General features: G+C 32.7%; 2 protein-coding genes across 2 annotated transcripts; both read right to left on the minus strand.

Moving 5' to 3' along the window:
• Nucleotides 1–948: 948 nt before the first annotated feature.
• Nucleotides 949–2,748, minus strand: LOC136276489 (uncharacterized). Its single transcript, XM_066088590.1, has 2 exons — nucleotides 1,202–2,748; nucleotides 949–1,029 (listed from the first exon to the last, which is right to left on the minus strand). The coding sequence occupies exon 1, from the start codon at nucleotides 2,465–2,467 to the stop codon at nucleotides 1,298–1,300; it is 1,170 nt and encodes a 389-aa protein (XP_065944662.1). The 5' UTR covers nucleotides 2,468–2,748; the 3' UTR covers nucleotides 949–1,029; nucleotides 1,202–1,297.
• Nucleotides 2,749–19,434: 16,686 nt separating this feature from the next.
• LOC105336822 (neural cell adhesion molecule L1) lies at nucleotides 19,435–27,320 on the minus strand. The gene is made up of 10 exons (XM_066088987.1): nucleotides 27,038–27,320; nucleotides 26,457–26,858; nucleotides 26,152–26,337; nucleotides 25,821–25,940; nucleotides 24,047–24,143; nucleotides 23,724–23,908; nucleotides 23,451–23,612; nucleotides 22,982–23,131; nucleotides 21,013–21,106; nucleotides 19,435–20,907 (listed from the first exon to the last, which is right to left on the minus strand). The coding sequence occupies exons 1-10, from the start codon at nucleotides 27,216–27,218 to the stop codon at nucleotides 20,562–20,564; spliced, it is 1,923 nt and encodes a 640-aa protein (XP_065945059.1). The 5' UTR covers nucleotides 27,219–27,320; the 3' UTR covers nucleotides 19,435–20,561.
• Nucleotides 27,321–27,787: the final 467 nt, after the last annotated feature.

A 27,787-nucleotide genomic window follows, 5' to 3' on the forward strand; every position in this document is an offset into this window, starting at 1 on the left:
AGAAGAATGACAGGTTTTTCGATATCATTTCTTTTGTGCATGTCATAAACAAAAGTAAAAAGGGCAGAAAATGCCAATATTGGCCTCAATTTTGGACATACATACAGAAATCGTGTATTTCTTTTTCTCATTAGAATTTTGTTTTAGAACTGATCATGGTGGTGTCCCTGCTTGTTATGTTATAAATAAATAAATAAATAAAAGAAATCAATGGTTATTATAATAGTAGAGGTTCACCAGTTTTCTGTACATTTCTTGATAAAGAAACGGTTTTTGATAGAATATGGCACAATGGTCTCTTGTATAAGTTATATGAACTTAAAATTGACAATAACTAATGGAATTTTTTTCTAAAAATTGGTACTATGATAGCAAACGTTTTGTATCTTTTGCTGGAGTCAATTCTCAAGTTCTAGGGGTTCTGCTTGCCGATGGTACTGCGCTAATGAGCAACTCGTCTCAATCTATTCAAGAATCATTATAATTGTGGAATTATATGCTTACAAATGGAGATTACATTACAATTCAAATAAAAGTGTTTCTAATGTTTTCAACAAACAGTCACATATTTCTGTGACTGATCTTACAAAAAAGGACCATTCCAAACTAAAACTAAATAATCAGAGCGGACAAAACCGCTGTTCATAATAAAGTTTTTATGTTTTTTTCTTCCAAGGATGTTTCAGATAAATATATTGTTTCTAAGACTATTCAAAGGACAGCAATTGAGTATGATTTGTCTCTTTATGTATACTATCAAAACCGATTTGGTTTGACTCCGATAGCGTCACCATCAGTTTTGACAGCTACATGTAGTATAAACAAGACCCGCCCCTTAACCACAAACTTTCTTATTGGTCGATTCAGCTTACCGCTGATTGGCTGCTTGAGGATACTTAATTATGCACGGAAAGAGCAAATTTACCAGGCAAAGAAACAAAACACAGCAACTGTAAATGTATATTTAATCGTGCATCGCTGTTTTAAACATGAAACGTCAACGCCTCTTCTTTGGCGGTACAGATTCTTCTGAAATAAAAAAAAGAGACCAAGAATTGTCAGATTTTGGTATTTTACGATAGCGTATGAAAGTACTTCTTTCTAATTCTATCAGCAATTGTCGTACGGCACATCTTGTAAACAATGAAAGTTTTCTTAAATTACTTTGTTTAAAATATAAATTTTTGAAGCATTTACTCACCCCAGAAGCATGATCCTCTGGGACTTGGAGGCCTTCCTAGTGCGGCTGTTGGAAATCTAACAGAATTTGCCTCCAAGATAGGCCGAGCAGGGTTTCCTAACCTAGCGATGGGCGTCCGCTGTCGAAATTTCGTATGATCATTGGAAAAGTTTTGGCAACCAATTCGATATTTTCCGGAACTTTGCCTTGAAAATATTTTTCAATTTTCGCCGTGTCGATGTTAACAAGGCCCGATCTTGGTACATAGTTTCCATTCGATGTCTTCAGTAGATATTTTTCTTTATCACTATTTATCAAATGTCCTCTTATCTTCTGGCTAAAAGAATTTTTGACCGAATCGACTGCTTTCTGCTTCATCTCTAAATCCAACGTTTTCTCTCTCAAACTTTTCTCTAGTCGTTTTAGATGATCATTCGCACCTTCTAGGATAGACTTCTTTTCCGGATGCTTACTTACATCCCCACACTGCTGGCTTGTCACGCATTTTTCAATATGGCACTGTCGCGCGGTATGGTCAAGACGCAAGGGACAATTTCCACATTGTTTTCCATTGCCAATATTTCGAGCGGGGGCCCTACAATATTTTTCCTGCATGCTCAGCACATACTCCCTCGCACTCTCAACTTCTGTCTGAAGTTCTTTCATGTCGTCATGCAACTCGTTTATCGATTGTTCGATTGGTGATCGATAAGTAAATAGATCGAGAACTTCATCCCCACATGTACAACTTCCCGGATTAGTAACTGTAGGTGTCTGCGACTGAAAATCCAACTCCTTGCGAGCTGGCGTTTCTCCGGATCGCAGAATACAAATAATAGACGACTGGAAATGTCCCGGGGAAGTTCCTTCGGATACTTTTATATTAACAACGGGAACTTCATCTGAACTTGATGTGCGAACGGTCCTGAGAAATTTCGAGAAATTGGCTTGAAAAAGGTCGACATAATCCCCTTCTTTGTCCTTGTATGACATTCGCAGAGTCGGCATCCGGCTGATGTATTTAATCTGAGACTGTATGACAGCTTCAAGTCCGATGTATCCAAGGGACATCAGCTCAGTAAATTCTATAGAAATGGGCGAGACGCGATTTTCATTATAATACAAATAATGAATCTTCAAATCGATCTCATCACCTGCATTCGGCACAGCTTTCGAGAGCGCCATATTTTTTACAAATAGTGGCCGAATGATTGCTAAAATCTTGTGCGCAATCTGATTGACCAACCAAATTACAAGAAAGTTCCCGCTATGTTGTAGAAATTCCATAAACAAAAGTTGACCTTTAACCTTTATTGCAACTTGCAAGAGAAAGAGGGAGAGGTGAGAAATTTTTCATTAGCACACCTTAGATATTTATATTTGATAACAACGATAATTAAACCCATGGCACATGATCATCTGTAAGATTCCCGGCATCTTTTTGCTTGTCATTAAGTTTATTATTATTAAAAAAAGGCGGTTTTTGGATGCATCTTGACAGCCTTTTATTACATGATGTCACGATGGCAATGATAAATCCTATATTACAGGCACGTAGTATCGTTTTTTAAAAGAGGGGGGGGGGGGGCAGACTCATCTAAATACTCTTGACAAGCCAAAAAAAGCCTAATCCGCTGGGGAGGGGGTTGAACAAGACCTATAACTTCAATTTCACTGACTTACATTTTTACATGCTCCCAAGATAGTGAAAGGAGGGGGGGGGGGGGTTAAATATAAAAAAAAACGTCTGCTGAAAGAAAAACTGAAGCGAGGGGACAGTCTCTACAGTTGTGTATATTTCAGCAGTTCCTATTTAAAAAAATATATATAAATTATGAATTGTTTATATTTTTAGCATCATCCGAGAAAAGATGTTTTCTGTCGGTTTTATATAAATATAAAACAATTTGGCAGACGAGGATCTGGAAATTTTCAAAGGGATGTTTACCCCAATTTCCATATAACACACCCTTTCAGAAGAACTTTAAAAAACTCACACACAAAATGTAGAAATACCAAAGCATTTACTGAATGTTCACTATATATGCAAAATTGCATACACGGGATTTGGGGGACCCGTGGGGACGGGGGTGGGTGGAATGCCGGAGAGAGGACGTGCCACACTGATATGAGTATAAAACATTATGTATTTTAAAGCACGGCATTATTGATGGATATAATTCAACTACATGTTTTGTATACATGCAGATGTTGACGATTACATTTCCTTACGAATTCCCCTTTCATCAACTGTATATTCCTATTTATTTATAACATTTGATTTTTAAGGCATGCTATCAGTCAACAGAAGAAATATTGCAGGAAGGGCGTATGAGAAGGGAATTCCAACGGGAATTGACTATCGGAGAAGTATAATAGACTATATGGAAAGCACTGGGGCGCGGCTTGGAGAATACTCTCTACCCACAGGTTTGCGAAAAACTGCATCTCAAAAGTTAAAAGTATGTCCTGCCACAATTACTAAATTTTGGACTCAGTATTGTAATGAAGGGTGCGTAAAAGTACCTGTTCAAACTAATCGAGGAAGAATAAAGAAATTGTTGGAAGAAGATGTAGAGTACGTCCGTTTTTTTGAAGCATGTAGACCATCAATGCCCTTGACAACTGTTAGAGACGAACTGTTGAAGAATTCAAATTCAATAGAAACCTTGGGGTTAAGTACCATTTCTAGAACACTGAAAGAGGACTTGAACATGACATATAAACGAATATCAAAAATAAATAAAATCCGATTCACCCCACAGAATATGAATTATACGCAGCATTATATCAATCATATCAATCAGAAAGATCCATTCACTTTAAAATTTATGGATGAAATGGGAATTAAACTTGCAGATGGACAAAATAATTACGGTCATTCAGTTAAGGGCCTTCCATGTATAGAAATAACTCGATACAATCCTCATGCGAATGTCACTGTAAACGCAATAGTTAGAATGAGTGGGGTTAAATACGTAAAGATATTTGATGGACCTTCAAATGGCACTGAATATGTTCAGTTCATTGCAGAAGCCACACAAAGCTTTACAGACGAGGGTGAACCTGTTTTCCACCCAGGGGATGTCTTGATATCTGACAACGCAGCAATTCACCATAACAGAGCAGAAAGGGAGCTTCGCAACTTTTTGCCAACAGTGGGTGTCGAATATTTCTTTCTACCAACATATTCTCCTGATCTCAATCCCGTCGAAGCAGTGTTTCGTAAAATAAAGAACATTTTGAAAGGGGATAAATACATCACACTTTTGCATGCTGACCTAAAAGTTGCAGTTTACGAGGCCTTTAAGGAGATAACATCAGCTGACACTTTGTCGTTTTTCAAAAATACGGAGTATATCAACTATTAATTAAATAAAAACCAATACGGTCTTGCTTTTGTCTTTTAATCTCTCTTTTTCAAATGTAAAAAAAAAATAATCCGTGCTGTAGAAAAGAAGAAGCTTCGTTAAAAAGTGGGTACCTTGGGAGGAAAAATAGCAGTATTGCATGTATACCCCCCCCCCCCCCCCGCAAGAGATACACAATACAAGTACCTACTTTTTAACATTTTTTTTTTATAAACTTTAGAGTTGCCTCATGACTACATGGAAATAAATAGTTAAAAAACGACACCCCCCCCAAAAAAAAAAAACAAACAAACAAAACGCGTCAATTTGATAAGCTATAATACACTACGAGGGTTAATAAAAAAAAATACGAATATTATTGCATTTGCGACTTTTGTACTTCATCATGAGAACCTCTTCCGAATGCACATAATGCAGCTTACAATACATTTGACTAATTCATGTGTATCATACGGTATTTCCTCGTTTCTTTAACTCCCGAATTATTAAAGTGTGTTTGCGAGATATCGTGCTCTGGCATTACGTTTACTAAGCATTTAAAAGCAACTCCGCCTAAGAAAACGAGTTGACCAATCAGACAGTTTTAACACCGGCGGCGTGTATTGTTTATGTTTGACGTAGCTGTCAAAACTGATGGCGACGCTATCGGAAAAGTCAAACCAAATCGGTTTTGATAATATACAGATCGTGCTTAAATGTACAACAAAGCTTTATTTTCAAAACAAGTAGTCAAGAATGATTTTATTAAAGAGGGAGCAAAATGGAAACAATTGTTGTAAAGCACTGATGAAATGTCAGTATTTAGAAATATTCATTGTAAATTAAATTCAATTCATATATGGGAAATTGTTAAGAAAATGGTTTTAAAGTTGTGTACTCACTGTAAAAGAATGGAAAACAATTTTTTAAAACCATTTTCATAGACAATAATGCAATAAAACGATTCCATTCTTTTACAGTGAGTACACAATTTAAAAACCATTTTCATAGACAATAATGCAAAAAGACGATTAAAATATTTTCTCAGGCCAGGGTTTTCTTAAACTATTTCCCATATATGAATTGAATTTAATTTACAATGAATATTTCTAAATACCGACATTTCATCAGTGCTTTAACATTATGCTCAGTTGTTCATGATCAATGAATGAGAAAGACAAGCCTTTGGAGGATTTATTAGATATTTTGATGTACTTGAATATGTTTCTTTTGATTTGCAAGATACCCAAATACAATATTTGGCTCGATTAGGATGCAATGCAAATGCCAGTTTTGCCCAAATTACTTTTGAAAAGTGGAAAAAAATTATGATTTGTGTAACGAAATTCGTTTTTTTTATTGTGGGACCATTTTGTAATTGGTTTTTTGTTATTTATTTTAATGTAAAATATCATAATACTCATCAATAATGTGGAGGAAATAAAGAGTATCTTATCTAATCTTATAGTAAAGATGTAATAAGTGATTCAGCAAAATTTCTTTTTAGCACAAGTCAATGAAATTCTACGATGGCCAATATGGGCCCGTCAAAAAGTAACCTCGAGCTATGTTTGACTGATATTCCGGCTATTCTTAGATGTAAGCAAATAGCAAATGTGGGCAAATCTTACATATTGCACAATCAAAATACCATAACATATAGAGATAAAAAAAAATTAAAAGGCCTAATCAAAGGAGAATGTACCAGACATCTGCAAAATACTAGTGATTAAGCTGTATTACAAGCAATTAGAAATTGAACCTTTTATGCAAGTAACTCTTTCTGCAAAAAGAATGGATCTTCTAAAAAGAAAAATCCAATCCCCAACCCCAAAAAAGCAAATGAACAACAAATGAAAAAAACAACAATTAAAAGACTGTACCTAATGTTTTGAAGACCAAATCTAACCCATGTATAAAAAGGCCAAGGAAACGACACATGAAATAATGGGACAACATACAAGATGACGAATGACGCAAAAAATTATTTACAACACCTCCTATGGTGACATACAAAATCTTATCCTTAACTCCAAATTAAAATCAAATGAAGTTCACATTGATTAATTCATTTATGTATAAAGTAAACTCCGGACGAGGCGAGCCTTATTAAAAATTTTAAATGACGTGCTCTTAATATCGCCGAAATACCATTTATTATTTATGACATATTAGCAATTAATCAAAATAATGCTTTGTTAAGAGTGTCGGGTTCTAATAAGTTTAAGACATGTCTGGATGTTATAATGCCGTCTTATTTTTCTTCAACGTCAATGTTTTACTTTACAAAGTTGGTGCACGATTCCTCCCTTACTTCTCATACTCCGCTTTCTTAAACCCCTTCGACCAATTAAGATAACTTCACGTTTGTGCCTACTGTAGATACCTTTGTAAAATTTTATCATTTTTTGAGATGAGACCAAAATTGGCCCTTACTTCCCTTTCTTCTTTGTTATATAGTGTTTAATTTAATTTTTTTAATCAAAAAATCATTTTTTGGAAACAGTCAGTACTGTGTATAGTGTTGTGTAAAAAATTTACCTTCTACGTTAAGAATTTTGAATTTTTTTTCCCAAAAATAAAAAGCAAAAACGATCTTACCTTTACATTTTCCGAAAAACAAGCCACACCAAACAGAGTAATTTCTCGGACACCATCATCATTGTGCCACCACTGAACGAAATCTCTGCCTTGTTTTGTTTTTAAACTTTGAAATATATTCACCTTTATGTTGTATCTGTAGAACGAAATATTTAAGGGTATTTTTTAAACAAATGAGAGAATGTATTAACAAAATGCAGATTATTTAAACCACCTTTTTAAAACAAAAGAATTAAATCTATATGTTTTAGGAAATCATTTGATAAGAATGCTAACCCAGCTCAAAAATTTAAATTTGATACAAGAAGGAAGGAAATTAAAAAGAAGCACCTTACCAACCAAACAAAAGCAACACAATACACAAAGAGAAATGATATGAACCTTTATACACCAAAGTGCACTTAGCATAAATCAATGTAAAAAATTGATGAATTGGATATTTGTGGTATTTCGCAGATGCAAAGATTATCGAAAGCTATGAGAGAATATTACGTCTTTTATGATTTATCATTGCCTTATTTTATAAATAACAATAAATCATTTAATTTTCTACATGTTCCGCAACAAAAATTGACATTAGAATTTTTGTTAGCCATTCTGACGTCCGCAAGTGGAGTTTGAAAACTAGGGACTTTAAAATAATTGAAAGATATCTAAGAAAACCTCAAAGAAATTTCTCTGAAATATTTCTTACATATTTACTTTAAAATATGAGTTTTTATTATATTTAAACTAAAGGGCAAATCTTAAGAGGGCATATAATGGTTTAAAATTAGGGCACATGCAGTTCTAATATACTGACATTTGGATCACAAATAAACCTTACATATTGAGAAAAGAGTTTAATCAATCCTTAACATATCAAGAAAATGGCGCCTCGTGTTTATTGTCTATTACAGAGAATGAAGGTACTTGTAGTCTATAATAAAATCTAGACGTTTATTGATTTTAAACTGTATCTTCATTAATTAGTGATTGTAAATAGTTCTTCAAAGAAAAGTGACAATGGAAAATATAGGGTTTTCCTATTGTTGCAACAATACACATGCTTAGTAGCGATCTCCCCCTAAGGATTAATTTTCGATCCGCGCCTGACTTAGTATTAATCCATAGTTAAACAGACTATATCAAATTTAATGCAGAATGTTTCTTGAAAATGAAAACTTAAGCTTTTTTAAAATACAAAACAGACACCCATTTTAAAACAAAAACAAACCATGGTATTGCACTCCAAAAACATCTCAAACATATTATAATTTTATCAAGCAACCCGATGTTTATATTTTCAATCACGTGTACAGTGGCTGAACACGAACAATAACTCTGTTCTGAATATCATTGTTTAGTTTAGATAACCGCTAGATGATGAAATAAGATATACATCATAATAGACTTTCATGTTTTAGGCTAATCAAAGTAGGATATGAAAAACGACCAGTAATTGCGTATTTTGAGAATGTCATCCAAACACTTACACCTCAGCTCGAAATTTCACAGGAATTCAACAAATCTCGGCGAATCTCGTGAATTTCCTTCGAGCACCTCTGGATTTATTACATACTTAACAACAATTAAGACTTAAATGTCTTAATTTTGCACACGAAAAGTTTTTCCAAATAAGAAGAACTTAGTGTACTGATATAAATTTAAACTGCTTACAAAACAAATTGTCGTTTCACGATTACTATGTTCAAGAAGGCAAATGTTTGTGATTTAGCTATAAAAGTAAGCGACAGTTTCCCTTAGCAGGTTTATAACTTATGGTTGGATGGTCTATTTGAAACAGAATAAATACATCATAATTTTTTGCTTTAGATCGCAATAATGCACAAGGCAGAATCATCTGTTCTATTTATTAACATTGATCAAAAACTAAATTAAACCAAAAATATATAAATGGAAAAATAAATAAATAACTAGAGCAAATCTCGTTGCAAAGCAACGAGTGGGTCTTCCGGTAATGTCGAAAGTAAAGCTAGAAGTTTCTGTAAGAAGCAGGGTTCTTAAACAAACAAACGTAAGAAACTAAAACACAAAAAATCGAATTATTCTTGGTACGAGTTAACAAAATCCGAATGATGCCAAGTACGAATTAACAAACCTTATCGATTTCAAGAACGACTTAGCAAATACAAATCCGAATCTGTTAAAGTACGATTTAACAATTATCGAATAATTTTAGGTACGAGTTAATTTAACTCTGAACATAAAACTATTTTCTTAACCAAGAATGTGGAATCAAAATTACCGGAAAAATCAAATTTTAAACCCCTTTATCTCTGTATTGCATCGGCCGATTTTAGAACGGATTTCAGTTTTGAATTATGAATAATAAGCTCTTATTTTTTGCTTTATGATTAATAACTAATTATCGCTTAAAAATAAGTTATTATGAAAAGACTTTGTAGCCCTTTTGGCCCCTTATTTGAGGGACTGGCCCCTTTTTCTTGATATCAAATGAAAGGTCTTGTAAATATATCCATATTTTGTTACACAAGTATTCACGAATTGTTAACTGTTCTAGAGATATTCGAACAACTGCGTTTTAAACTCCTTACCAGTGCCACCAAAAAATATTTTTAGATCCCATATCGTTAAGAACATTATTTTGAGCAACTTTTCTTCTACAAGGCTTTTCAAAATATTTCTCCTTTTCTAGATATTAATGACCAAATTTTAAGACATCTGGCCCCTTGAAACCCCTAATTACGTATCACATGTCTTAAGTATGGTACCGTATAGAGAAACAGATGTACAATGAACATTTTTGGTTCTATAATTGATAACAAATTATTTTTCAGTAAAGAGTTATTATTAAAGACTTTAGAGCCCTCTTGGCCCCTTATTTGAGGGGCCAGCCCTTATTCCTTGATATCAAATAAAAGGTCTTGTAAATATAAACATATTTTGCTCAACAAGTGTTCAGAAATTGTTGACCGTTCTAAAGATATCTGAACAATTGTGTTTTAGGGGCCGACCCTTAAAATCCTTACTGGGGCCACCAACAAAAATTATTTAGGTAGCATATTGTTAAGAACATTATTATAAGCATTTTTTGTTCTATAATGCTTATCAAAATAATTCTCCTTTTCTAGATACTAAAGATCAAAGTTTTGGACCTCTGGCCCCTTGAAACCCCTAATTACGTAACATATGACTTAGGCATGGTACTGTATAAATAAACAGATATACAATGAACATTTTTGGTTCTATAATTGATAACAAATTATTGTTCAGTAAAGAGTTATTGCAAAAAGACTTAAGAGCCATTTTTGCCCCTTATTTGAGGGGCCAGCCCCTTTTTCTTGAAATCAAACGCAAGTCCTAGTTCATCTGAACAACTTTTGCATTACATGTCTTAACAAAATATTTACACATTAAAAGCTAGGGCCGAAAATGTGCGAAAATTTCGTGAAAAAAATTGGTGCCTATTTTTGAGCTCGGACGAGCTTCGCCGCATTGCGCATTTTTCAAAATATCAGATAAATAGGATCATCTACAGACATTCATCTACTATCCCTGAAAGTTTCACGTTTCTATCGCAATAAGTTTTTGAGAAGTTACGTGGACAAAATGGTCCTTAAAAATTCACTAAATCCTCAAAATCTCGAACCGGAAGTGACGTCATCAGCCAGAAATTTTATAATATCAAGTATATTTGTTGCTCAATGTGTCCTGTAAATTTCATGCAAATCGGTCATGTAGTTCACGAGAAATAGCGTTCGAAAAAAGTCAGGAAAAAAAATAATAATAACTAGAGCAAAGCTCGTTGCAAAGCAAAGAGTGGGTCTTCCGTAAATGTCGGAAGTAAAGCTGGAAGTTCCTGTAAGAGGCAGAGCTCTTAAACCAATATCAAGAGTAACTAAAATAAAAAGATGAAAAAAATCGAATTATTCCTGGTACGACTTAACAAAAATCGAATGATTTTACGTACGAATTAACAAAAACCTTTTTGATTTCAAGAACGACTTAACCAAAAAAAATCCGGATGTGTTCAAGTACGACTTAGCAATTATTTTTTGTACGAGTTAATTTGACTTTGAACATTACGCTATTTTTCAAACCAACGACGCGGAATCTAAATTTCCCGAAAAATCAATATACGTTTTTTATTTGATCAAAAAATTTATTTTTTCGAAAAATTTGAATCACTTCCGGTTTCGACCGAAAGTGACCGATTTTTATTTCCAGCCTTATTGCACATGTAAATTGCCAAATTCATAACCACGGAAAATTTCAAGACTCTATCTTCAAGCGTTTTTGAGAAATGTCGCGGACAAAATGACTTTTTTCAAGTTTAAAAATGACGTAACGTCAAAACGGAAGTGACGTTGTTAAGGAAACTTTAACATCTTTGAGGTATTATAATTGCACATAATCCCTGCAAGTTTCCATTAAATTAGTTGAAAACTTTTGGAGTTATGAAGCCGAAAAGGAGTCAGAAAAAAAAGAAAAAGAAAAAAATAATAATAACTAGAACTTTTTTTGTCTTCAACAAAAAGTAAGGGCTTTTCGACATCCCCTTTCCCTTTTTTGATTGTAAATGTCAGGTAAAATCGTATCTTATTTTATTTTAAAATTCTTCACCGCCTTGGTATAATCAGTTGCCTATTAGAAATATAACCTTATAAATAATGCAATGTCAAAAAAAAAGATAACTGCAGTACTTTAAAAGTAAATATACTTTTAATTTCTAAAAGAATATTTCCAAAAAATCTTAAAAAGTAAGTATTCCTTATTCAAATATAAAACGTGGTATGCCTAGAGTATTAATTAATGTTTTACGTTCATTGAGCAAAGCGAGATAACTCTTTCTAAATCACTTTTTCTACTTTTAAAAAGTTGCAATATTCACACCCTTAATACTCCTATAAGAAGTCAAAAAATGGCCCTACGGATCATAATTTTTAAATTGTACTCTTTACTCAAAACTTAAAACCGAAAAGATTTTAAAAATCGGATGAAAAATAAAAAAGATACAGCTAATGGGTTGTTTTTAGCTTTGACCCCTTTGGATCCCTTATCTTTCAAAATTTTTATCTCAAAACATTTTCCGGTCTGCAAATTAGGTCCCTCAATATAAATATTAAATATGCAAACATTTACTTGAAAACTGTTTGAGAAAAAGTGGCACGCACGAATTCAGTTTAACATTAAAACACCCATAGACGATTTTTTATCAACTTATAAAACCGGAAGTTCTCAATTGTTTCAAACAAAACTTTACATATATGATAATTATGACAGTTTTAACATTTTCCATTCCTCATTTAAAAAATTTGGTGGTTATTTCAATTTTTATTTTTTTCATCCCCCCTTTTTTCATAGTTTGAAGTCTAATATCTCAAAAACGGCAAGAGATACAAAGAAGTTGTCGCTCACGATTTTGTAAATCATACTATGAAGTATCTAAATCCAAAATTTCTTTGTTTATAATCAAAAAATAAAATAGATACAAAGGTCCTTTTAATATTTTGTTTTTTGCATGTGTAAACCGGAAGTATATAGACCGGAAGTCCAAAAGGGAAAATACGGGAGAACTAAACAATTGCTAAAAGAATCTATCATTAAATTTTTATTTTTCTGTTCCGTTTTCAAAAAATCCATGACGAAACTTTGTCGAGAAGAATAATAATAATAAAACAGAACGAAAACAATAGGTCTTTTCGACCGAAAGTCGAAAAGCCCTAAAAAGAAACCCAAGAATAACAAGTGGGTCTTCCGTTGAAAACGGAAGACCCTAATAAGGAAAAAAAACAATAGAATAACAAGAGGGTCTTCCGTCGGAAACGGAAGACCCTAAATAAATAGATAAATTTAAAAAAACGGTTTGTACTCCCTGAGAGTATACATATTTTATCTTGAACCAGTGTGTGTAACGAAATGTTAAGTCGAGTACTACTACTTTGTTCTCATCAACTAATTATATAATGGAATTATATTATATTGAAAGGTTTTATTCAAATTTTCATATTTTCATACTTTTTTCACATTATCTATGTTTGCAAATTTGTCTCCCTTTAAATGAACAAATTGATGCAAAACCACTTATAGATGACATGACCCCCCCCCCCCCAATAAAAAAGGTGGTTGCGAATTTCCCAAATCTTATTTGACACTTTGCAAATATTGTAACTGGTGAAAAAACATGGCTTCACAATTTTGAACAAGTAAGAAAATTTGAATCAAACTATGACTAACTAAACACGGTAAAAGACCTGTGGGTGCCAAAAAAACCACTAGCACAAAGAAAGTTCTTTAGTGCATATTCTGCTCATATGATGGTAGTGCCGTGCAAATTCCGTTGACCAGATCAGTATTACCGAAATGTTATACAAAGGGACAGTTTCGGATAAAGTACCCGTCAATATTTTTGTAAAATTGAGAGTTGCTGTACTTGAAGGCTTATGAGTGTTGCTAAAACTCATGAAATGATTTTTAATGATTATCATTAGTTAGAGGGGTGTCTCTTGTTGAAATTGATATGCAATATGTAGGCCCCATATGCTAGGTACATGAGAATCAGAATTAAAATGCGAAACCTGCGGCTATGACTGTTGTGTTGACTATACACAGTGAAATTGCAAGTTACAGACGGGAGGCAAGATATCACAAAAAGTAGGTGGATGGGACATTGTAAACTATACACTGGTAAGTTTCTGACATGTTATAGTGCAACATGAACGCGGTACGGAAGGTCAACCCTCTACAGGGAATTAGATGGGGAGGTCTAAAAGGCTGAAAAATCATGAAAAATTAGCAAAATATGAAAGGGTCAAAATCTCATAAAAACCAGTATGTAGAGAATTTTACAGGTTTTAGCTAGTAATTTTCTTCAGAAAATCAGCGTACCGTAACGCGTTTCAGAAACGGATACAAAAATTTTATTTTTCATATCCCAGAGAATAATACTTTGATGGGTTATACTATTCAAGATATCGTACAAGACACATTACGTACAAGACACCCTCCTAAATCTTGGGCAGCGCAATAACAAATTTATTAAATTGCATCCACGCATAAACTTTGGATTCGCGGGTGTTGTTGGGGATGGGTTTACTAGTCACGCTATTTAACAAAAAATAATTTGATACAAATATTCAAAGAAAAATTCAGAACATAAAGTTCACCTATGCCCATGACATACTTTTTCTTATAAACTATACTATTGCCATCAGTGGTTTGATTATATTTTAGTTGTATCTTGAATTGTGATGAAACGCAAACGAAAGCAATAATACAATATATTCCACATAGGTACAAAACTTTCTATTTTAAACATTACTTACTATTTTAAACCATTTAAAAAAAAAAGAACCAGACCGGATGTAAAACTATCCGACCCAGGGGATGGGTGCTCCAAGTGTTCCATCATCTTTACCGATAAAGTCTAATGGAAAGTAAATCTTCTGGAGTGAAAAGGTGGTACATGTAAAAAGGGAATGGTTATGGCAAAATTCTAACTATCTCCTTTTTAAAATTCCCCATTCCTCGTCCATCTAACTCGATCAACCTGTGCATGCACAGGTTAACTATACTGTACATAATATTTTTCCTTTTCGTCTCGACGTCTATTTGATTGACCAATCATGTATATATTTTTTTGTAGTCAGTCATTAACAAACCTAATAAGCGTTTTGTTTTCTGGACTACAATCAAGTGAGAAAGTTTTTCACAAAAGAGTGATGTTCTACACAAATCCATTTACATCTCGTCCAATTTTACACAATCAAACCCCTAAAATTATCATTGACTTCTCACCTTTTAAATACTCTTTGAAAATATTTGCTGCACCATTGTTTACTTACAATGTTTTGTTGATATTTAATTTTAAACGTTTTCCCCATTTCCTCTACAGTGATTTGAGGAAATCTCGACGCTGCAATTTTATTCTGCTCCAGACATCACAATGTGACCTCAGTTCAACAGGAAACAACTCTGATTTAAACATTATACCAAAGGGCATCTTCTCCAAATATTTTTAATACTTATGGAACGCCGTTTCTGTATTAAATATTATGAAATGCCGGGATAAGTAGGCGATTCATCGGCCATATTGCCGAGTGTTGATTCTCACCAGAAGAAATAGAGATATATCCAGCATTTACGTGACATGTTTAAACCAATAAAAGTGTGACGTTTCAGTCCGAGGAAAAACAAAAATAATTATATTGCTAAAATATTAATATCATACTTTAATTTAAAAGTAGATGGAAATCACGCACAATATTATAACATGACATTTGTTATCTTGTGATATATTTGCATGGATTATATGCATGTATACTAAAATCATGTACAGCACCTATAAACACGCTGTACAAACCCTCAATGGACGTTATTTGTAATACCAAAAACAAAGTCTTTCTCAACCTCCCCTCCAATTACTACGTTCCTGTTACTTAGATATGTTGAGTTTTTTTTAAGTTAAATTATCTTACTCTTAAACATTAAGTCATATTTGTACCCATCCCAGAAATTCTCCATTATTTTATCGTCATCGAACACGAAAATGTGCAATGACTGCTGGGAATGAAATCCTTTTTTGAATGAAGTCGATAAAGCGATGGCGCGATCACACGATAACGATAGCGCGATATAAAACTAACAATGACACCATAGAGCATCGCGTCGTTGCTATTGCAATATTGCTATCGCAACATCGTGTTATCGCTTTCTTACCATTGAGTCTTCGCACTATCACTTCATCGTACCATCGCACCACTCTCATTGCATTGTCGCGCTATCACACTACCATAACATTATTCTAAAAATTTAGGTACTATCTTATCTCAATTTTTTTAACTTGCAAGATTTTAAGTAAGCCTACCCCCGACAATAAAACTTTCTAATACGTGTCTGACAGTTTTGATTTTACCTTAACTTCCGATGGTTTTTTACCAATTTCTTAAAATAAATGCACTCTTATTTTTTCAATGCCCGTCTGTTTTGACAGAGAAGGGTCCAGTTATAAAGAGATTCTACAGAGAGTCTAGAGACTAAGTATCAAATAAATACCTGTGTTTTTGTAAGCCTGGCAAAAATAACCTCTTTCACAAGCGTTCCAATAAATAATGCGTGCATCTCAACCCATCTGGTGTTCTGATGACAGCAAATTGTGCTTAATTGTCCTAAGAGTTTTCATCAGATATTTAGCTGCATTTTAGAACTCCTTTTTGGTCATAGCTAGGTTAGAATCAACACCGTTTTTTAAATAGTGTCGAGAAGTGAATTTGGGAAGAACATAAAATTGTTTATATAAGAGATAATGCGACGATGCATCTCTAAATATCCATAATTTTCTAGGTCGTTTACGAGTTTTTAAAAAAATTATTATTTTGCCTTTTATGAAATGACATCTAAGTCGTTTCAATGAGCCTTCTTTATATATTATAGAAATAGCATTTTTAAATATCTTAGGAAGTAAACATTGTATTGCCATCTGCCCTGTACCAATGACAAGATCAACTAATAATTTTCAATAAAAACTTTTGTTATCGTGGCGAGTATTTGTTAACTTTTGTGTAAATAAACTTTAGCGCAACCTGTTTCTAGAGGAATTGAAACATTACTTAATGTGTATTTATGAATGGGATTGCAGATTACTGTGTGGGTGTATTGGTGTATTGGTGTGCAACACCTTGTTGACAAGGTTGGATGAAAAGTTTAGACTTTTAGAATCGTCAAACATTAAAAAGTCTGGAAATATCAAACATAACATACCGATCAGACCCAACCTAACAGAAAGTAAATCCCAACTAAACCTTGGTTTTACTTTCTGGGTCTACTAGAGTTGACCTAGAGTAAACATAAAGTAAATCCAGAGTGGACACAGCGAGTAAACCCGGTCAGAAGTATACCCTTGAAAGCAGACGCTAACTGTGTATTCGGAATGGATGGTAAGATAAAAGACGGGCCTGCTTCACACTTCAGTGTGTACAGTTGACCTCGAAAGCAACCCCAAAGTGAATCCCGAGAAAACCCAAAGTAAACCCCGAGTGGACCCAAATTTTCAAAAAGCAAACCTAGAGTAAAGGCAAAGTAAACACAAAAAGTAAGTTTAGTCGGGGTGTGGTCTGGTGTTAGGTTGGGTCTGATCGGTACTGTAATCAAGTAGGTAAAAATTGTACGATTCAGCTAACAATAGAACTCAAACTTAACACGTTTAATTTTTTTAAGTTTTTTTGTCAAATTGTCTGGATGTGTTAACGTTATTCAATAAACACCGAATTTTTAACGATACCCGATCTTCAGTGATGTCCGATAGCTCTAAAATACCCGGCATTTTTTATTCGTACTATAAATCTGCCTGTTTTATAAGAAAATTTATTTAGTCTTGAAGAGTTAATATATTACTACAGTACCAATCAGACCCAATCTTACAGAAAGTAAACCCCAACTAAACCCTGGGTTAACTTTCTGGGTTTACTCTGGGTTTACTAGAGTGGACCCAGAGTAAACCCAGAGTAAACCCCAAGTAAACCCAGAGTGGACACACAGAGTAAACTCCGATCAGAAGTATAACCTGAAAGCAGACGCTACATGTGCATTCGGAATATACAAGGGGCAGGAATCACAGGCAGTAGGATGATAAGATAAAATACAGGTCTGCTTCACACTTCAGTGCGTATACTAGACTCCAAAAGCAATTCTCGAGTAAACCCAAAGTAAACCCCGAGTAAACCCAAAGTAAACCCCGAGTGGACCCAAATTTTCAAAAAGTAAACTCAAAGTAAACCCAGAAAGTAAACTTGGGGTTTAGTTGGGCTTTACTCTGGTGTTAGATTGGGTCTGATCGGTACTGTAGGCCTTTCAACGACCTGTTTGAGGCTCCACGGATGCCTACTACATTGTACCTAGAGGTGAAGAGGTTCTTATCACCGATGTTACGCTGTAACCTTTTCTTCTTATTTACCTCTGCTTTCAAGTATACGTTATTCATTCAATTTATCCATCGTGGCCAAAATTGCTATAACATGCTAGTAAACTTGTATTAACTAGTAAAATGCATGAATACAATCAACAAATTTCTTTTCATTTTATTTTATTTATAAAGTTTGTAGGTTAAATAACATTTTTATGATGAAAAAAATGACATTGTACTTTGAGGCTTAGTGATAGTTCTGGTGTATTAATATATGCATCAATCACATTTCATCTTAAAGATATATTTTTTCAAGTACTGTTTGTTAACTGTAAAATGCCGCATATTGGTATTGTTTTCGCGCTAATAGTCGATCTAAGTAATTCAGACTACCTAGTGATACGCATTTAACGACCAGCTACATAAACCTATGAATAGGAAGATACAATACTAAGAAGAAAAAATCTAATAATTTGGTTTATTTTTAATTTTTCATTCTGATTCTACATTTGTTCTAATTATTCTCTTTTTTTATATTTAAAGCTTTTCGAATTATTTTATTACTTATCAAGGTTAACATAAATAAAATTATATTTCTCATTGTGTAAGAAGGTCCAACACCTGTTATCACTATGTTATTCAACATATGGAATGTTAAATTACGTTAATCAACTTAAATGAATTCAAGTAAAATTACCTTTTAGACTTTTTATTTAGTACAGTATCCCCTCTGATGAAAAAGAACTGGACTTGATGTCGATAACACCTTATAAATCAGGAGAAGAAAAATTCAATACCCCCCCCCCCCCCACCGAAGACCAGAAGGTCTGGGAAGGGGGCAATGGATATAAAACTACCTCAAAACCATATGATATGAATGCGCTTTCAAATATGCATACACTACGTGAGTAGACATTCATAACATAATGTCTTGTTTAATAATAAATCTTAACGTCAATCCAATTAAAATAAGACTGTGTCTTGTTAAACAGTTCATCGATACGCTTTAGAGGATCTAGCATTCGAGCTAAATGTAAAGCAAAATTGAAATTTTATTTTAAAGTAATATGATGTCAATCCTTGTTTCTTGTTCAAAAGATATAAGCAATCATATTTCTACATTTTTATGGAAGCATAAACCTGATAAATCATAGGATGAAATAGATATTCTTTTTTTAACACAACACAGTCAACTGAAATGGATGTGTTATAAAAACATTTTAGGTTTGATATAGAAGTCAAGGAAGACTTTACAAAATGAGACGAATATGAAGGTTATATGTCAGAGGGGATGTAAATATTTGTAGTATATTTCACTTTAACCAATATTATATTGTGCGGGATTGGACATCATGTAGTGCCTATGTAAGTCCACTTCCCCGTGTGCATCCTGTCAACCATATACGTAATAAATTTATCAAAAACCAAACACCTTCCAATGTAAATGTACGAGCAGTAATTTTAATAGCATCTGCCGGAGGCTGATATTTATACAAGATTTATACAAGGTGGTATATGAAAAGATATTTCTAACATTATAGTAACATACCTTGTAAAATAATATTTATAACATACCTTGTGCAAGTGCATAAATAACAACTATTTGAAAAAAATCTGAGTTCGCCATTATAATAACTTATAATATAAAAAAAACAGGTAAATTGTTATTTGACTATCTTTTAAAAAAAGATAAACCGTATCCAACAAACAATTTTACAAATAATGTGAACGAAATCTCAATGTGTTACATATATCAAATGGTTACACTATAAATATTACATTTAAAATTTAATAAACTTTTACAACTTTAAATACTTTTAGAATTTTGCAAATGCATGCATCACACATATTATTTCATAGCCCTATAATTTGTGTTTAATTTGGTGTTGTCGGAGAGGATATTTTAGTTAGTTTTATCCCCGGCATTTGAGCAAAAGGCAATAATCAGTTGTAGAAATTAAACAAAATATATTTATAAAGATAACATGATTAAGCAAGATAACATCCGTGTCTTTTACCGCCAAACATTTGCTGTATGACTGTTGCATACTAGCGCAAAATAATCCAATATTCTATTTATAATGTACATCAAATACAGCAAATTTCACACAGTTTTAATTGCCAAGTACCGTTCAAGTGCACAGCTGATCAATACAATATATTTTCCTTATTGTATTTGATACAAAAAATTTAGACACACATCATTTGTCTATAGAATGACACAAGATTATTGATTACAATGCTATCAATTATATAAAATGCTTCTTTTGAAAGTACTTTTTATGACATACCCACTATTTCTGTCTTTGTTTCATAGATACAATGTTATTTACGCTTTCTGAAAATAAACCAATAGGACTCTCATATCACTATTTAAAAAAATAGCTAAAATTTGAGTAACACATGGCATCTAAACCAAGTTGATAAATGAATTGATATTGAAAATTATTAATGATGCTTTACGTATAACTATAAGTTATTTGTCTTCACTTTTTATTTACAACATTTGCTTTAAGACCCCATAACAAGGTAAAAGAAAATTTGTGAATATGCATAATAAGCACAATCAGGTATCTGTACTTTTTTCCTCGATTCCTAGATTATCAGATAATCCCAATATTGTTTGAGGATTCCGCCGGAAACTAAAGTTATATGTTCCAGAAACGTTTTCTGTACAGTCGTAAAAATTGTTGTCTGCTTGTTCAACCTTGTACTCTCTTAAAATGTTGTAATCATTTTCAGAATAATCATAAATTGACATTTGTGGAGTATCATAAGACACCTCTTCACCACAGTATGGATTGTACAGATTTTCTGAGAGCTCAATAACAGGATCACTATATACAGGTTCTTCTTCTGCCTCAGCAGCCTCCTCTGGGATATCTTTAACCTTTGCTTTGCACATAACTCCTCTTAGATTTAAAAATAATATAGAATAGATTAAATGGTTATAACTGATAGACAATTACTCGGGTTATGTTGAATTTTACTTTATGTAATTTAATACGGATCCTTACTTTTTCTTCACGATGATGATTCCTATATTGACTAGAATGACCATGGCTATAGAACAAACGGTGATGACTACGTAGTTCACTCTCTGGCTCTCACCTGAAAGGTTATATCATAATAAAAAGTACCTTTATAAACTTCAAGCTGCTCATTGCTCATAAATAGGCACCGTCAGACAGGTACCTGGTATTTATACCCTTCGAATTTCTTACACCTGATTGCACACCTGAATATTGTGGTCAACGTGTAGTATTCCTTAGGTGGTCTTGGGATCTTATTCTAACTTTATGTGCATATTGTGTTTGTTAATTATATTTTGACCAGTTTACTTAATGTTAGTATTCTCCTGGCTTGCAAATATTGCCTAAAACTAAATAATTTCATCGCGCCAGAGTAACAAGTTGAGACAAGATATAAGTCTACACAGGTGAGATTTTTCTACAGCGAAATATTTAAACTGTTATGAGGTCTGCAGAGAGGTCTGGAGAAAGAGAAATATGGCAAACGGTATGTAATTACGATTATTCAGCTTTAATATAAAAAGAAATATTTACAAAATTGCAAAAAAATTTCTTATTTTACTGAAAACATTTTATTGGTTTGCAAAGAACTAGGTATGGTTTCAGTCATGTTTTTGCTCTGTTTTAAAGGTAATTGAAAACATCACAAAAAATTGAAATGTAAAATTTATTTACACAAGAATACCCATAAATCAAGCATCTATAAATAGTTACCAGATTAGACTTTTACAAGTGTAATTGTGAAGTCATAAACAGTGCATTTTTCCGTCATTTTCTTAAAAATGAGCAGAAGACACCAATTCTTCAGTGGGTTTTTTTAATACATAACTTTGTCCACAGCCGTCGCCGACGTAGCTGCAGGGCTGTAGCTCCCGGTCGGAAAAAAACTCAGTTGGACGACCTGGGAGCTACAGTGCCTCCCATAGTAAAAAACTGCAATTCACGGCGCACAGAAAATTGCGCTGGTTTTGGACTGATTAACCTAAATTTCCGAACATATTCTGCACAAATATTTGATTCCAAAAAATTTCTAGGACATTTTCTACAGACATCATTACTTTTCTTGCCTCTGATATTCTTTTAAACTTCATCATCAGCCCTGTAAAGTGATGTGGTGCAGTTTGTCTACATTTCAAAATGGCGACTCTTGAGCTCGACTTGAATTTAACATACTTCAATTTCCGAGATCGGTAAGCGTGTTTAAGAGAAAGTGAGGCATGTAAAGTACCGATATCAGCAGTAAATTGGATGAAAAATGTAATGGTTATGATAGTTTTCACAGAATAAGTTCGCAAATAAGGTTAATCAGTCGAAAACTAGCTCAATTTTTTGCGTGCCGTAAATTGCAGTTTTTTACTATGGGAGGCACTGTAGCTCCCAGGTCGTCTATTCGACTTTTTTCAGAGCGGGAGCTACAGACCTGCAGCTATCGCCGACGATGAAACTGACGTTATAACTTTATTATGTGATATCACATAAAATATGTTAATTTCGTTGTGGGAGACAGCTGCGGACACATTTTCCTCTTTAAAAAAACTGAAAATATTTTTTTTTCATCATAATGACTAAATCTTAGAAGAATGACAATATGTTATTCTTCATTTTATTCTTTGATTGAAAACAGGATAAAAGTTATAAATTGGTACTTATATACAAATATGTTCAAGATGGTATATGTGTTTTTTCATCAGATTTAAAAAAATTTAAATTTTAGTGCAAATATTGATAGAAACTGTGCCTTCTTCTTTATCATTATTTTATATTGATAGAAATATTCTTGAATATACTAGTAAAATCTATACCAAAAAGTCCTTAAAACTCCTTGTACCGTTAAATAGTAAAGTTTCAAGATAATGAATGACTCATTTCACTTCATTAATTAATTCATAATATTTTATATTTCTTTTCCTAAAAACTCACATTATTGTAAGCGATAAATTTAAACCCAAAATACCTCTGTCTTTAGAAGTTAAGATAAAATTTGCAACTCCAATTCCTTCGCTGTTTTCTATAACACATGTGAAACAGTCTCCATTTTCTGAAATTGGAACATTGTCTCCAACATGCAAATTCTTCTTTTCTTCTGAAAACCTATATAACGGATCTGCAACATCAATACAAAAAAGCTTCAATTTAATTACAAATCTCTCAAAGCTTATAAATAAAAGGTCAATTAAAATTTTAAATTTATGATTTTAGTAAAGGTGTATTTAAATTATTACTTTTTATAAAATGACAATATTTTGAAACTAATAAGATGTACAAAAAAATATTAACGTTTTTATAACAAACTGACTTACAATATTTTGTGTAGTATATTTAAATTTCAATACAGATAAGTTAAATATAAAATCCTGAAACATTAAAATAAATATTTTTACAACAATGATAAGTATAAACATAAACTAGTATTTTGTAATTGCCTTTGTTTATGTTTCTTCCATTCCTCATCCATAGAATAACGACAGGTTCAGATTCATTTGGCGCCGAAATTGCGTTGCATCGAATTTCTGTATCTTCCATGTGTGAAAGCTGTATTAACTTCATCATAAAACGATTACCAACATCAACAAAAATTGGCGGAGCTAAAAATATCAATAAGACGAAATTATATGTTGTTGTTGTCATAAATGGCATAAAATAAGCTTAAGTTTGTAATTGTTTTCACTGCAAATACGTGTAATCCATTTACTTACTTGTAACATTTAGATATGAATTCATGGTCAAGTTGCTTTTGCCGGCAACACATGTATAGACACCATCATCATCAAATGTTACATTCCGTATAAAGAGATGTCTTCCATGTTTTTCACTTTGGAATTTTGAATTAGGTTTTACTACAGAACCATTTCTTAGTAGCCACTCTATGTTCGGAACAGGACTATGATTTTTTTTTAAAAATAAAATTGTTACAAGAACAACAAATTTGCAAAAAGTTAGGAATGAACATTTTTAAGTCAAAAGTTGTTAATGTGATGATTGTAATGCTTGTCATTTCATTAAATTGAGCGCTTCTTACCTTCCAGAAAAAATGCATTGCAACGTTGCTTTTTCTCCAATTCTAACCTTAGGATTGTTTTTCCAAATAGCCTTGGAAGTTACTGTATCATTATTCTCTACAAAAAGAAAAACGAAATAAAATGCCTTTTTGAGACTATAAAGTATTTTCATACAAGCAAGCTTACTTAAATTGATGAAGTGGAGATCCCAGCAGTCCTTTTTTATAATATATCGAGTTCCTTTTCATTACCTATTTAATGTGACAAAGTAATCTTATTTTTGCCCACAAGCTGCTATAGAACAAAAAAATTATTCTTAATATAATTCTATAAGTTTTTCTTCCGGTTAATCAAAAAGTTATGTTGCCCTGCTAATGAAAGGAGAAACTTATCTATTTCAATAATATTATTATTATATAGCAACCAAAATACAATGGTAGAGGGCGAATGTGATTAACTTCATAAGCTAGTATACTTAATCGGAGATACAACAAGGGCATCGCAAAGCGGAGCATCCCCTCACGAAATGAAAATATTTTGTGGAAAATGCATTATTTAGGACTAAACATGTAATTGAAGAGACCAAATGTTTAACATTTTAAAAACCACTTTGAATTTTAAAATTTCGTTTGATCCTATCCCCATGCACGCTATGGGGTGTATTCATGGAAGATGGGTGTTTTTACGTAGTTGTACAATGCCTCCCATAACTAGCGAAAACACACCACAAACGTGTCGAACTCTAGTAAGATAGTTTGATATATTCTTTCTATCCAGTGACATACATTACGCATTTGGACAATTTGTGTATGCAAATAAGTTTCATATTAAAAATGAAACGTAGCTACGATCTGGCGATTTATAGTCTGCTGTATGAGAAAACATGAGTTAACATGTCGTAATTTTAACCCTAAGATTTTTTTTAAAAAAGTAACATGTTTTAGCGATTACATGAAATGAATTCCCGGTTGACGATATTTGTCAAAGTCTCTTCTAAATTATGAACCTGTTCCTCTCTAAGTAATTCGTTAGATATAGCCAGAAATTCGGCTCAGATGCCATCTTGTTTTGATTAAATTAGGCTGAACTTAATCCCTACTTGCTTCAGTTCAGTTTTTCTCTTTGGACTTCCTTCCAACTCCCCATTTCTCACAATCGTTTGCTTCTTACCTTTACAGCGCCTACATCCAACAAAATATCAAGTTGTTGATTTAAAAAACTTTCAAGAACCGGAAGTCGTACATAAAATTTCGAACTGTTGTAATTCTAACGATATTTTAAAAAGTATGTATCTTTGAAAAAAAAATAGTGTTTGTCTTTTAAACATGCTTATTTAGTGTACGAAGTTTTATAAACATGTACGCGAGGGCTTTCTTTGAATCTTGCTAAAAAGGCTGACATGGACACACACACACACACACACTATATCCCCTTTGCAACAAGTTGCCACTATAACTTAAAAGGATATAATTAATTAACAGAAAAATGTTTGAAGTCTGAGTTCAACAGATACTCGAAGTCGTATTAAAACTTCACGATATCGAAACAAGTAGCAATCGCAATGGTTTTAATTTCACGCTGTAATTTTATGATGTAAAATGGTCTGTATACACTGAATACACTTCAGCTCAAAAATTTGTTTCATTAATATTTGAGGGCATTAATATTCGTTGATGTATTAAAGTCTACGGTTTTATACACTTAATCGTTGACAATGGCCCTATTACGTACATCTTATATCGTTTGAATAACTTCAAGCTCACATATCTATTTCAGTAAAACTTATTTAGTTACCATCTATTTTAACTGTATATGCTGTACCCTTCACAAATCTCTGTACGATTTCATTCCATACGCCACAGCTTAAATTATGGCAGTCGTAGGTTCTGTTAATACTCAGAAAATGTACATCTCCTACAATTTTAAAACGCTTTAAAAGGAATTGTTGAAAATGTACATACTTAATACTTTCTTAATAGAAAAACCCAGCACATTTAAAAGTTTAAAAGAAACTAGAAAAATCAATTGGATATGCAAAATTCAAATTCAAAACAAGTAACTTAAAATTTTAAAAAAAATTGTATCGACAAAATTAAAAAAAAAGAAAAAAAATTGTTATCCTTACCCTTACTATCAATTATTACGTTTTCATTTGTTTTAATGGTATTTCCTGTTCCTTTCCCACTTTTCCATTCAAATTTACACGCATTGATTGGTTGACAATTCGGCTGGTTAGAACAGGGAATCTTGCAGTGATCAAATATCTGACATGTAATATTTCCATGTGCGTTTCCACTAAAGTCATTAAGAGCTTTAAAGAAAATTTGATATATTTAGTAAACAAAACGCATCAAGCGTTAATTGACATGAGGCTAAAACATATTCATTGCTTTGCAAGGAGCTATGATCTATTTTAAAATTAATTTTTACCTGCCTCAAGAATTTTAACAAACGAGGATACTGAAGAACCATGCTTATTTTCGGCTACACAATAATACACTCCAAAATCTTCTTTTGTTAGGTTATGAAAGGTAATATCCCCACTCTGCTCATTGACAACCACTTGATCATTAGTTTGAACTTTGACGTTATTCTTAAACCATTGATAGCTGTAAAGCGTATAATCATACAAAATAACAAATATTAATTTTTTTGGATAATACCAAAAATCATAGTAATATAATGATTGAACAGAGAAATGCGTTCCTCGCCTTATAATCCCATTCTTTGCCTTGCACTGGAGATTTAAAGGGGTCGGATGTTTTGCTGGAACGTAATACTCAGGCTCAAACACTGATGTTATCCATGGAGGCAGATTTACTGATTGTGATCCTTTAAAACCACAAAATGAAAATGCAATAACTGTTTTAGAGAATCGCTATGAAGCAACGAATTATGATACAGCAGTGCTTGAAGATCAAAATAATAATAAAACGTGGCAATTTATGCAATAGTAGTTCAAATTATCGACCTCTACTGCTTAACTTCTGCCTTTTTATCTTACATCTTACCCTCACAAATAATGACAATCAATTCTGTTAAAAACACAACATGCAAATTTGCCTTGCATTTAGACATGTTTTTGGGCGAGAAATTAAAATCCTGTTCACTATTCACTGAAATGTCAAATGAACTATTTTGTGTGCGTTGTGCGTAATGAAAACAGGAAATATTCTTATGAAAACCGGACATGAATAATTTGGATACATTAAAACAACTTTTCCCCCTTTAAACTAGGAAATCATTAACGATTTTTTTTATTATAAACACTTTCGATGATTTTTCATCCCATAGTCAAGAACAAAGACATTTTTTGGTAGTCATTTTTAACAAAGAGATATAATATGAAAGAAAATTACTAGTACTAAAGAAATATATTTTGAAATGCATTTTTCCCATAAACTTCAATGTTAACTTCAACATATGATAAATTTGTCAATTTTTTTTTTAATTTCAAAGGTGAATCCTTATTATTTAATAAACCCCTTAAACTCTCACTAAGATTTTAGTGATCAAACTTAAATTCTATAAGATATGAAATATGAAAGTTATGGATGGACTACCTGAATGTTTTAAAATCAGTTAAATTAAACGTACATACATTTTGGAGTATTTAAGCTCAAATTATGACGTCATGGATTCCCTGCAAATATTCTCAGCTGTCGCCACATGGAATTTGATCCACCAGTCTCCCCTATAACTTAAGGTGGCGTTGTGTAATTTGTTTTCTTTGGCGCAGGTTTTAAGGCGATTCATTATAA

The sequence above is a fragment of the Magallana gigas genome, chromosome 6 (assembly GCF_963853765.1).
Source record: "Magallana gigas chromosome 6, xbMagGiga1.1, whole genome shotgun sequence".
NCBI classification, from domain to species: domain Eukaryota; kingdom Metazoa; phylum Mollusca; class Bivalvia; order Ostreida; family Ostreidae; genus Magallana; species Magallana gigas.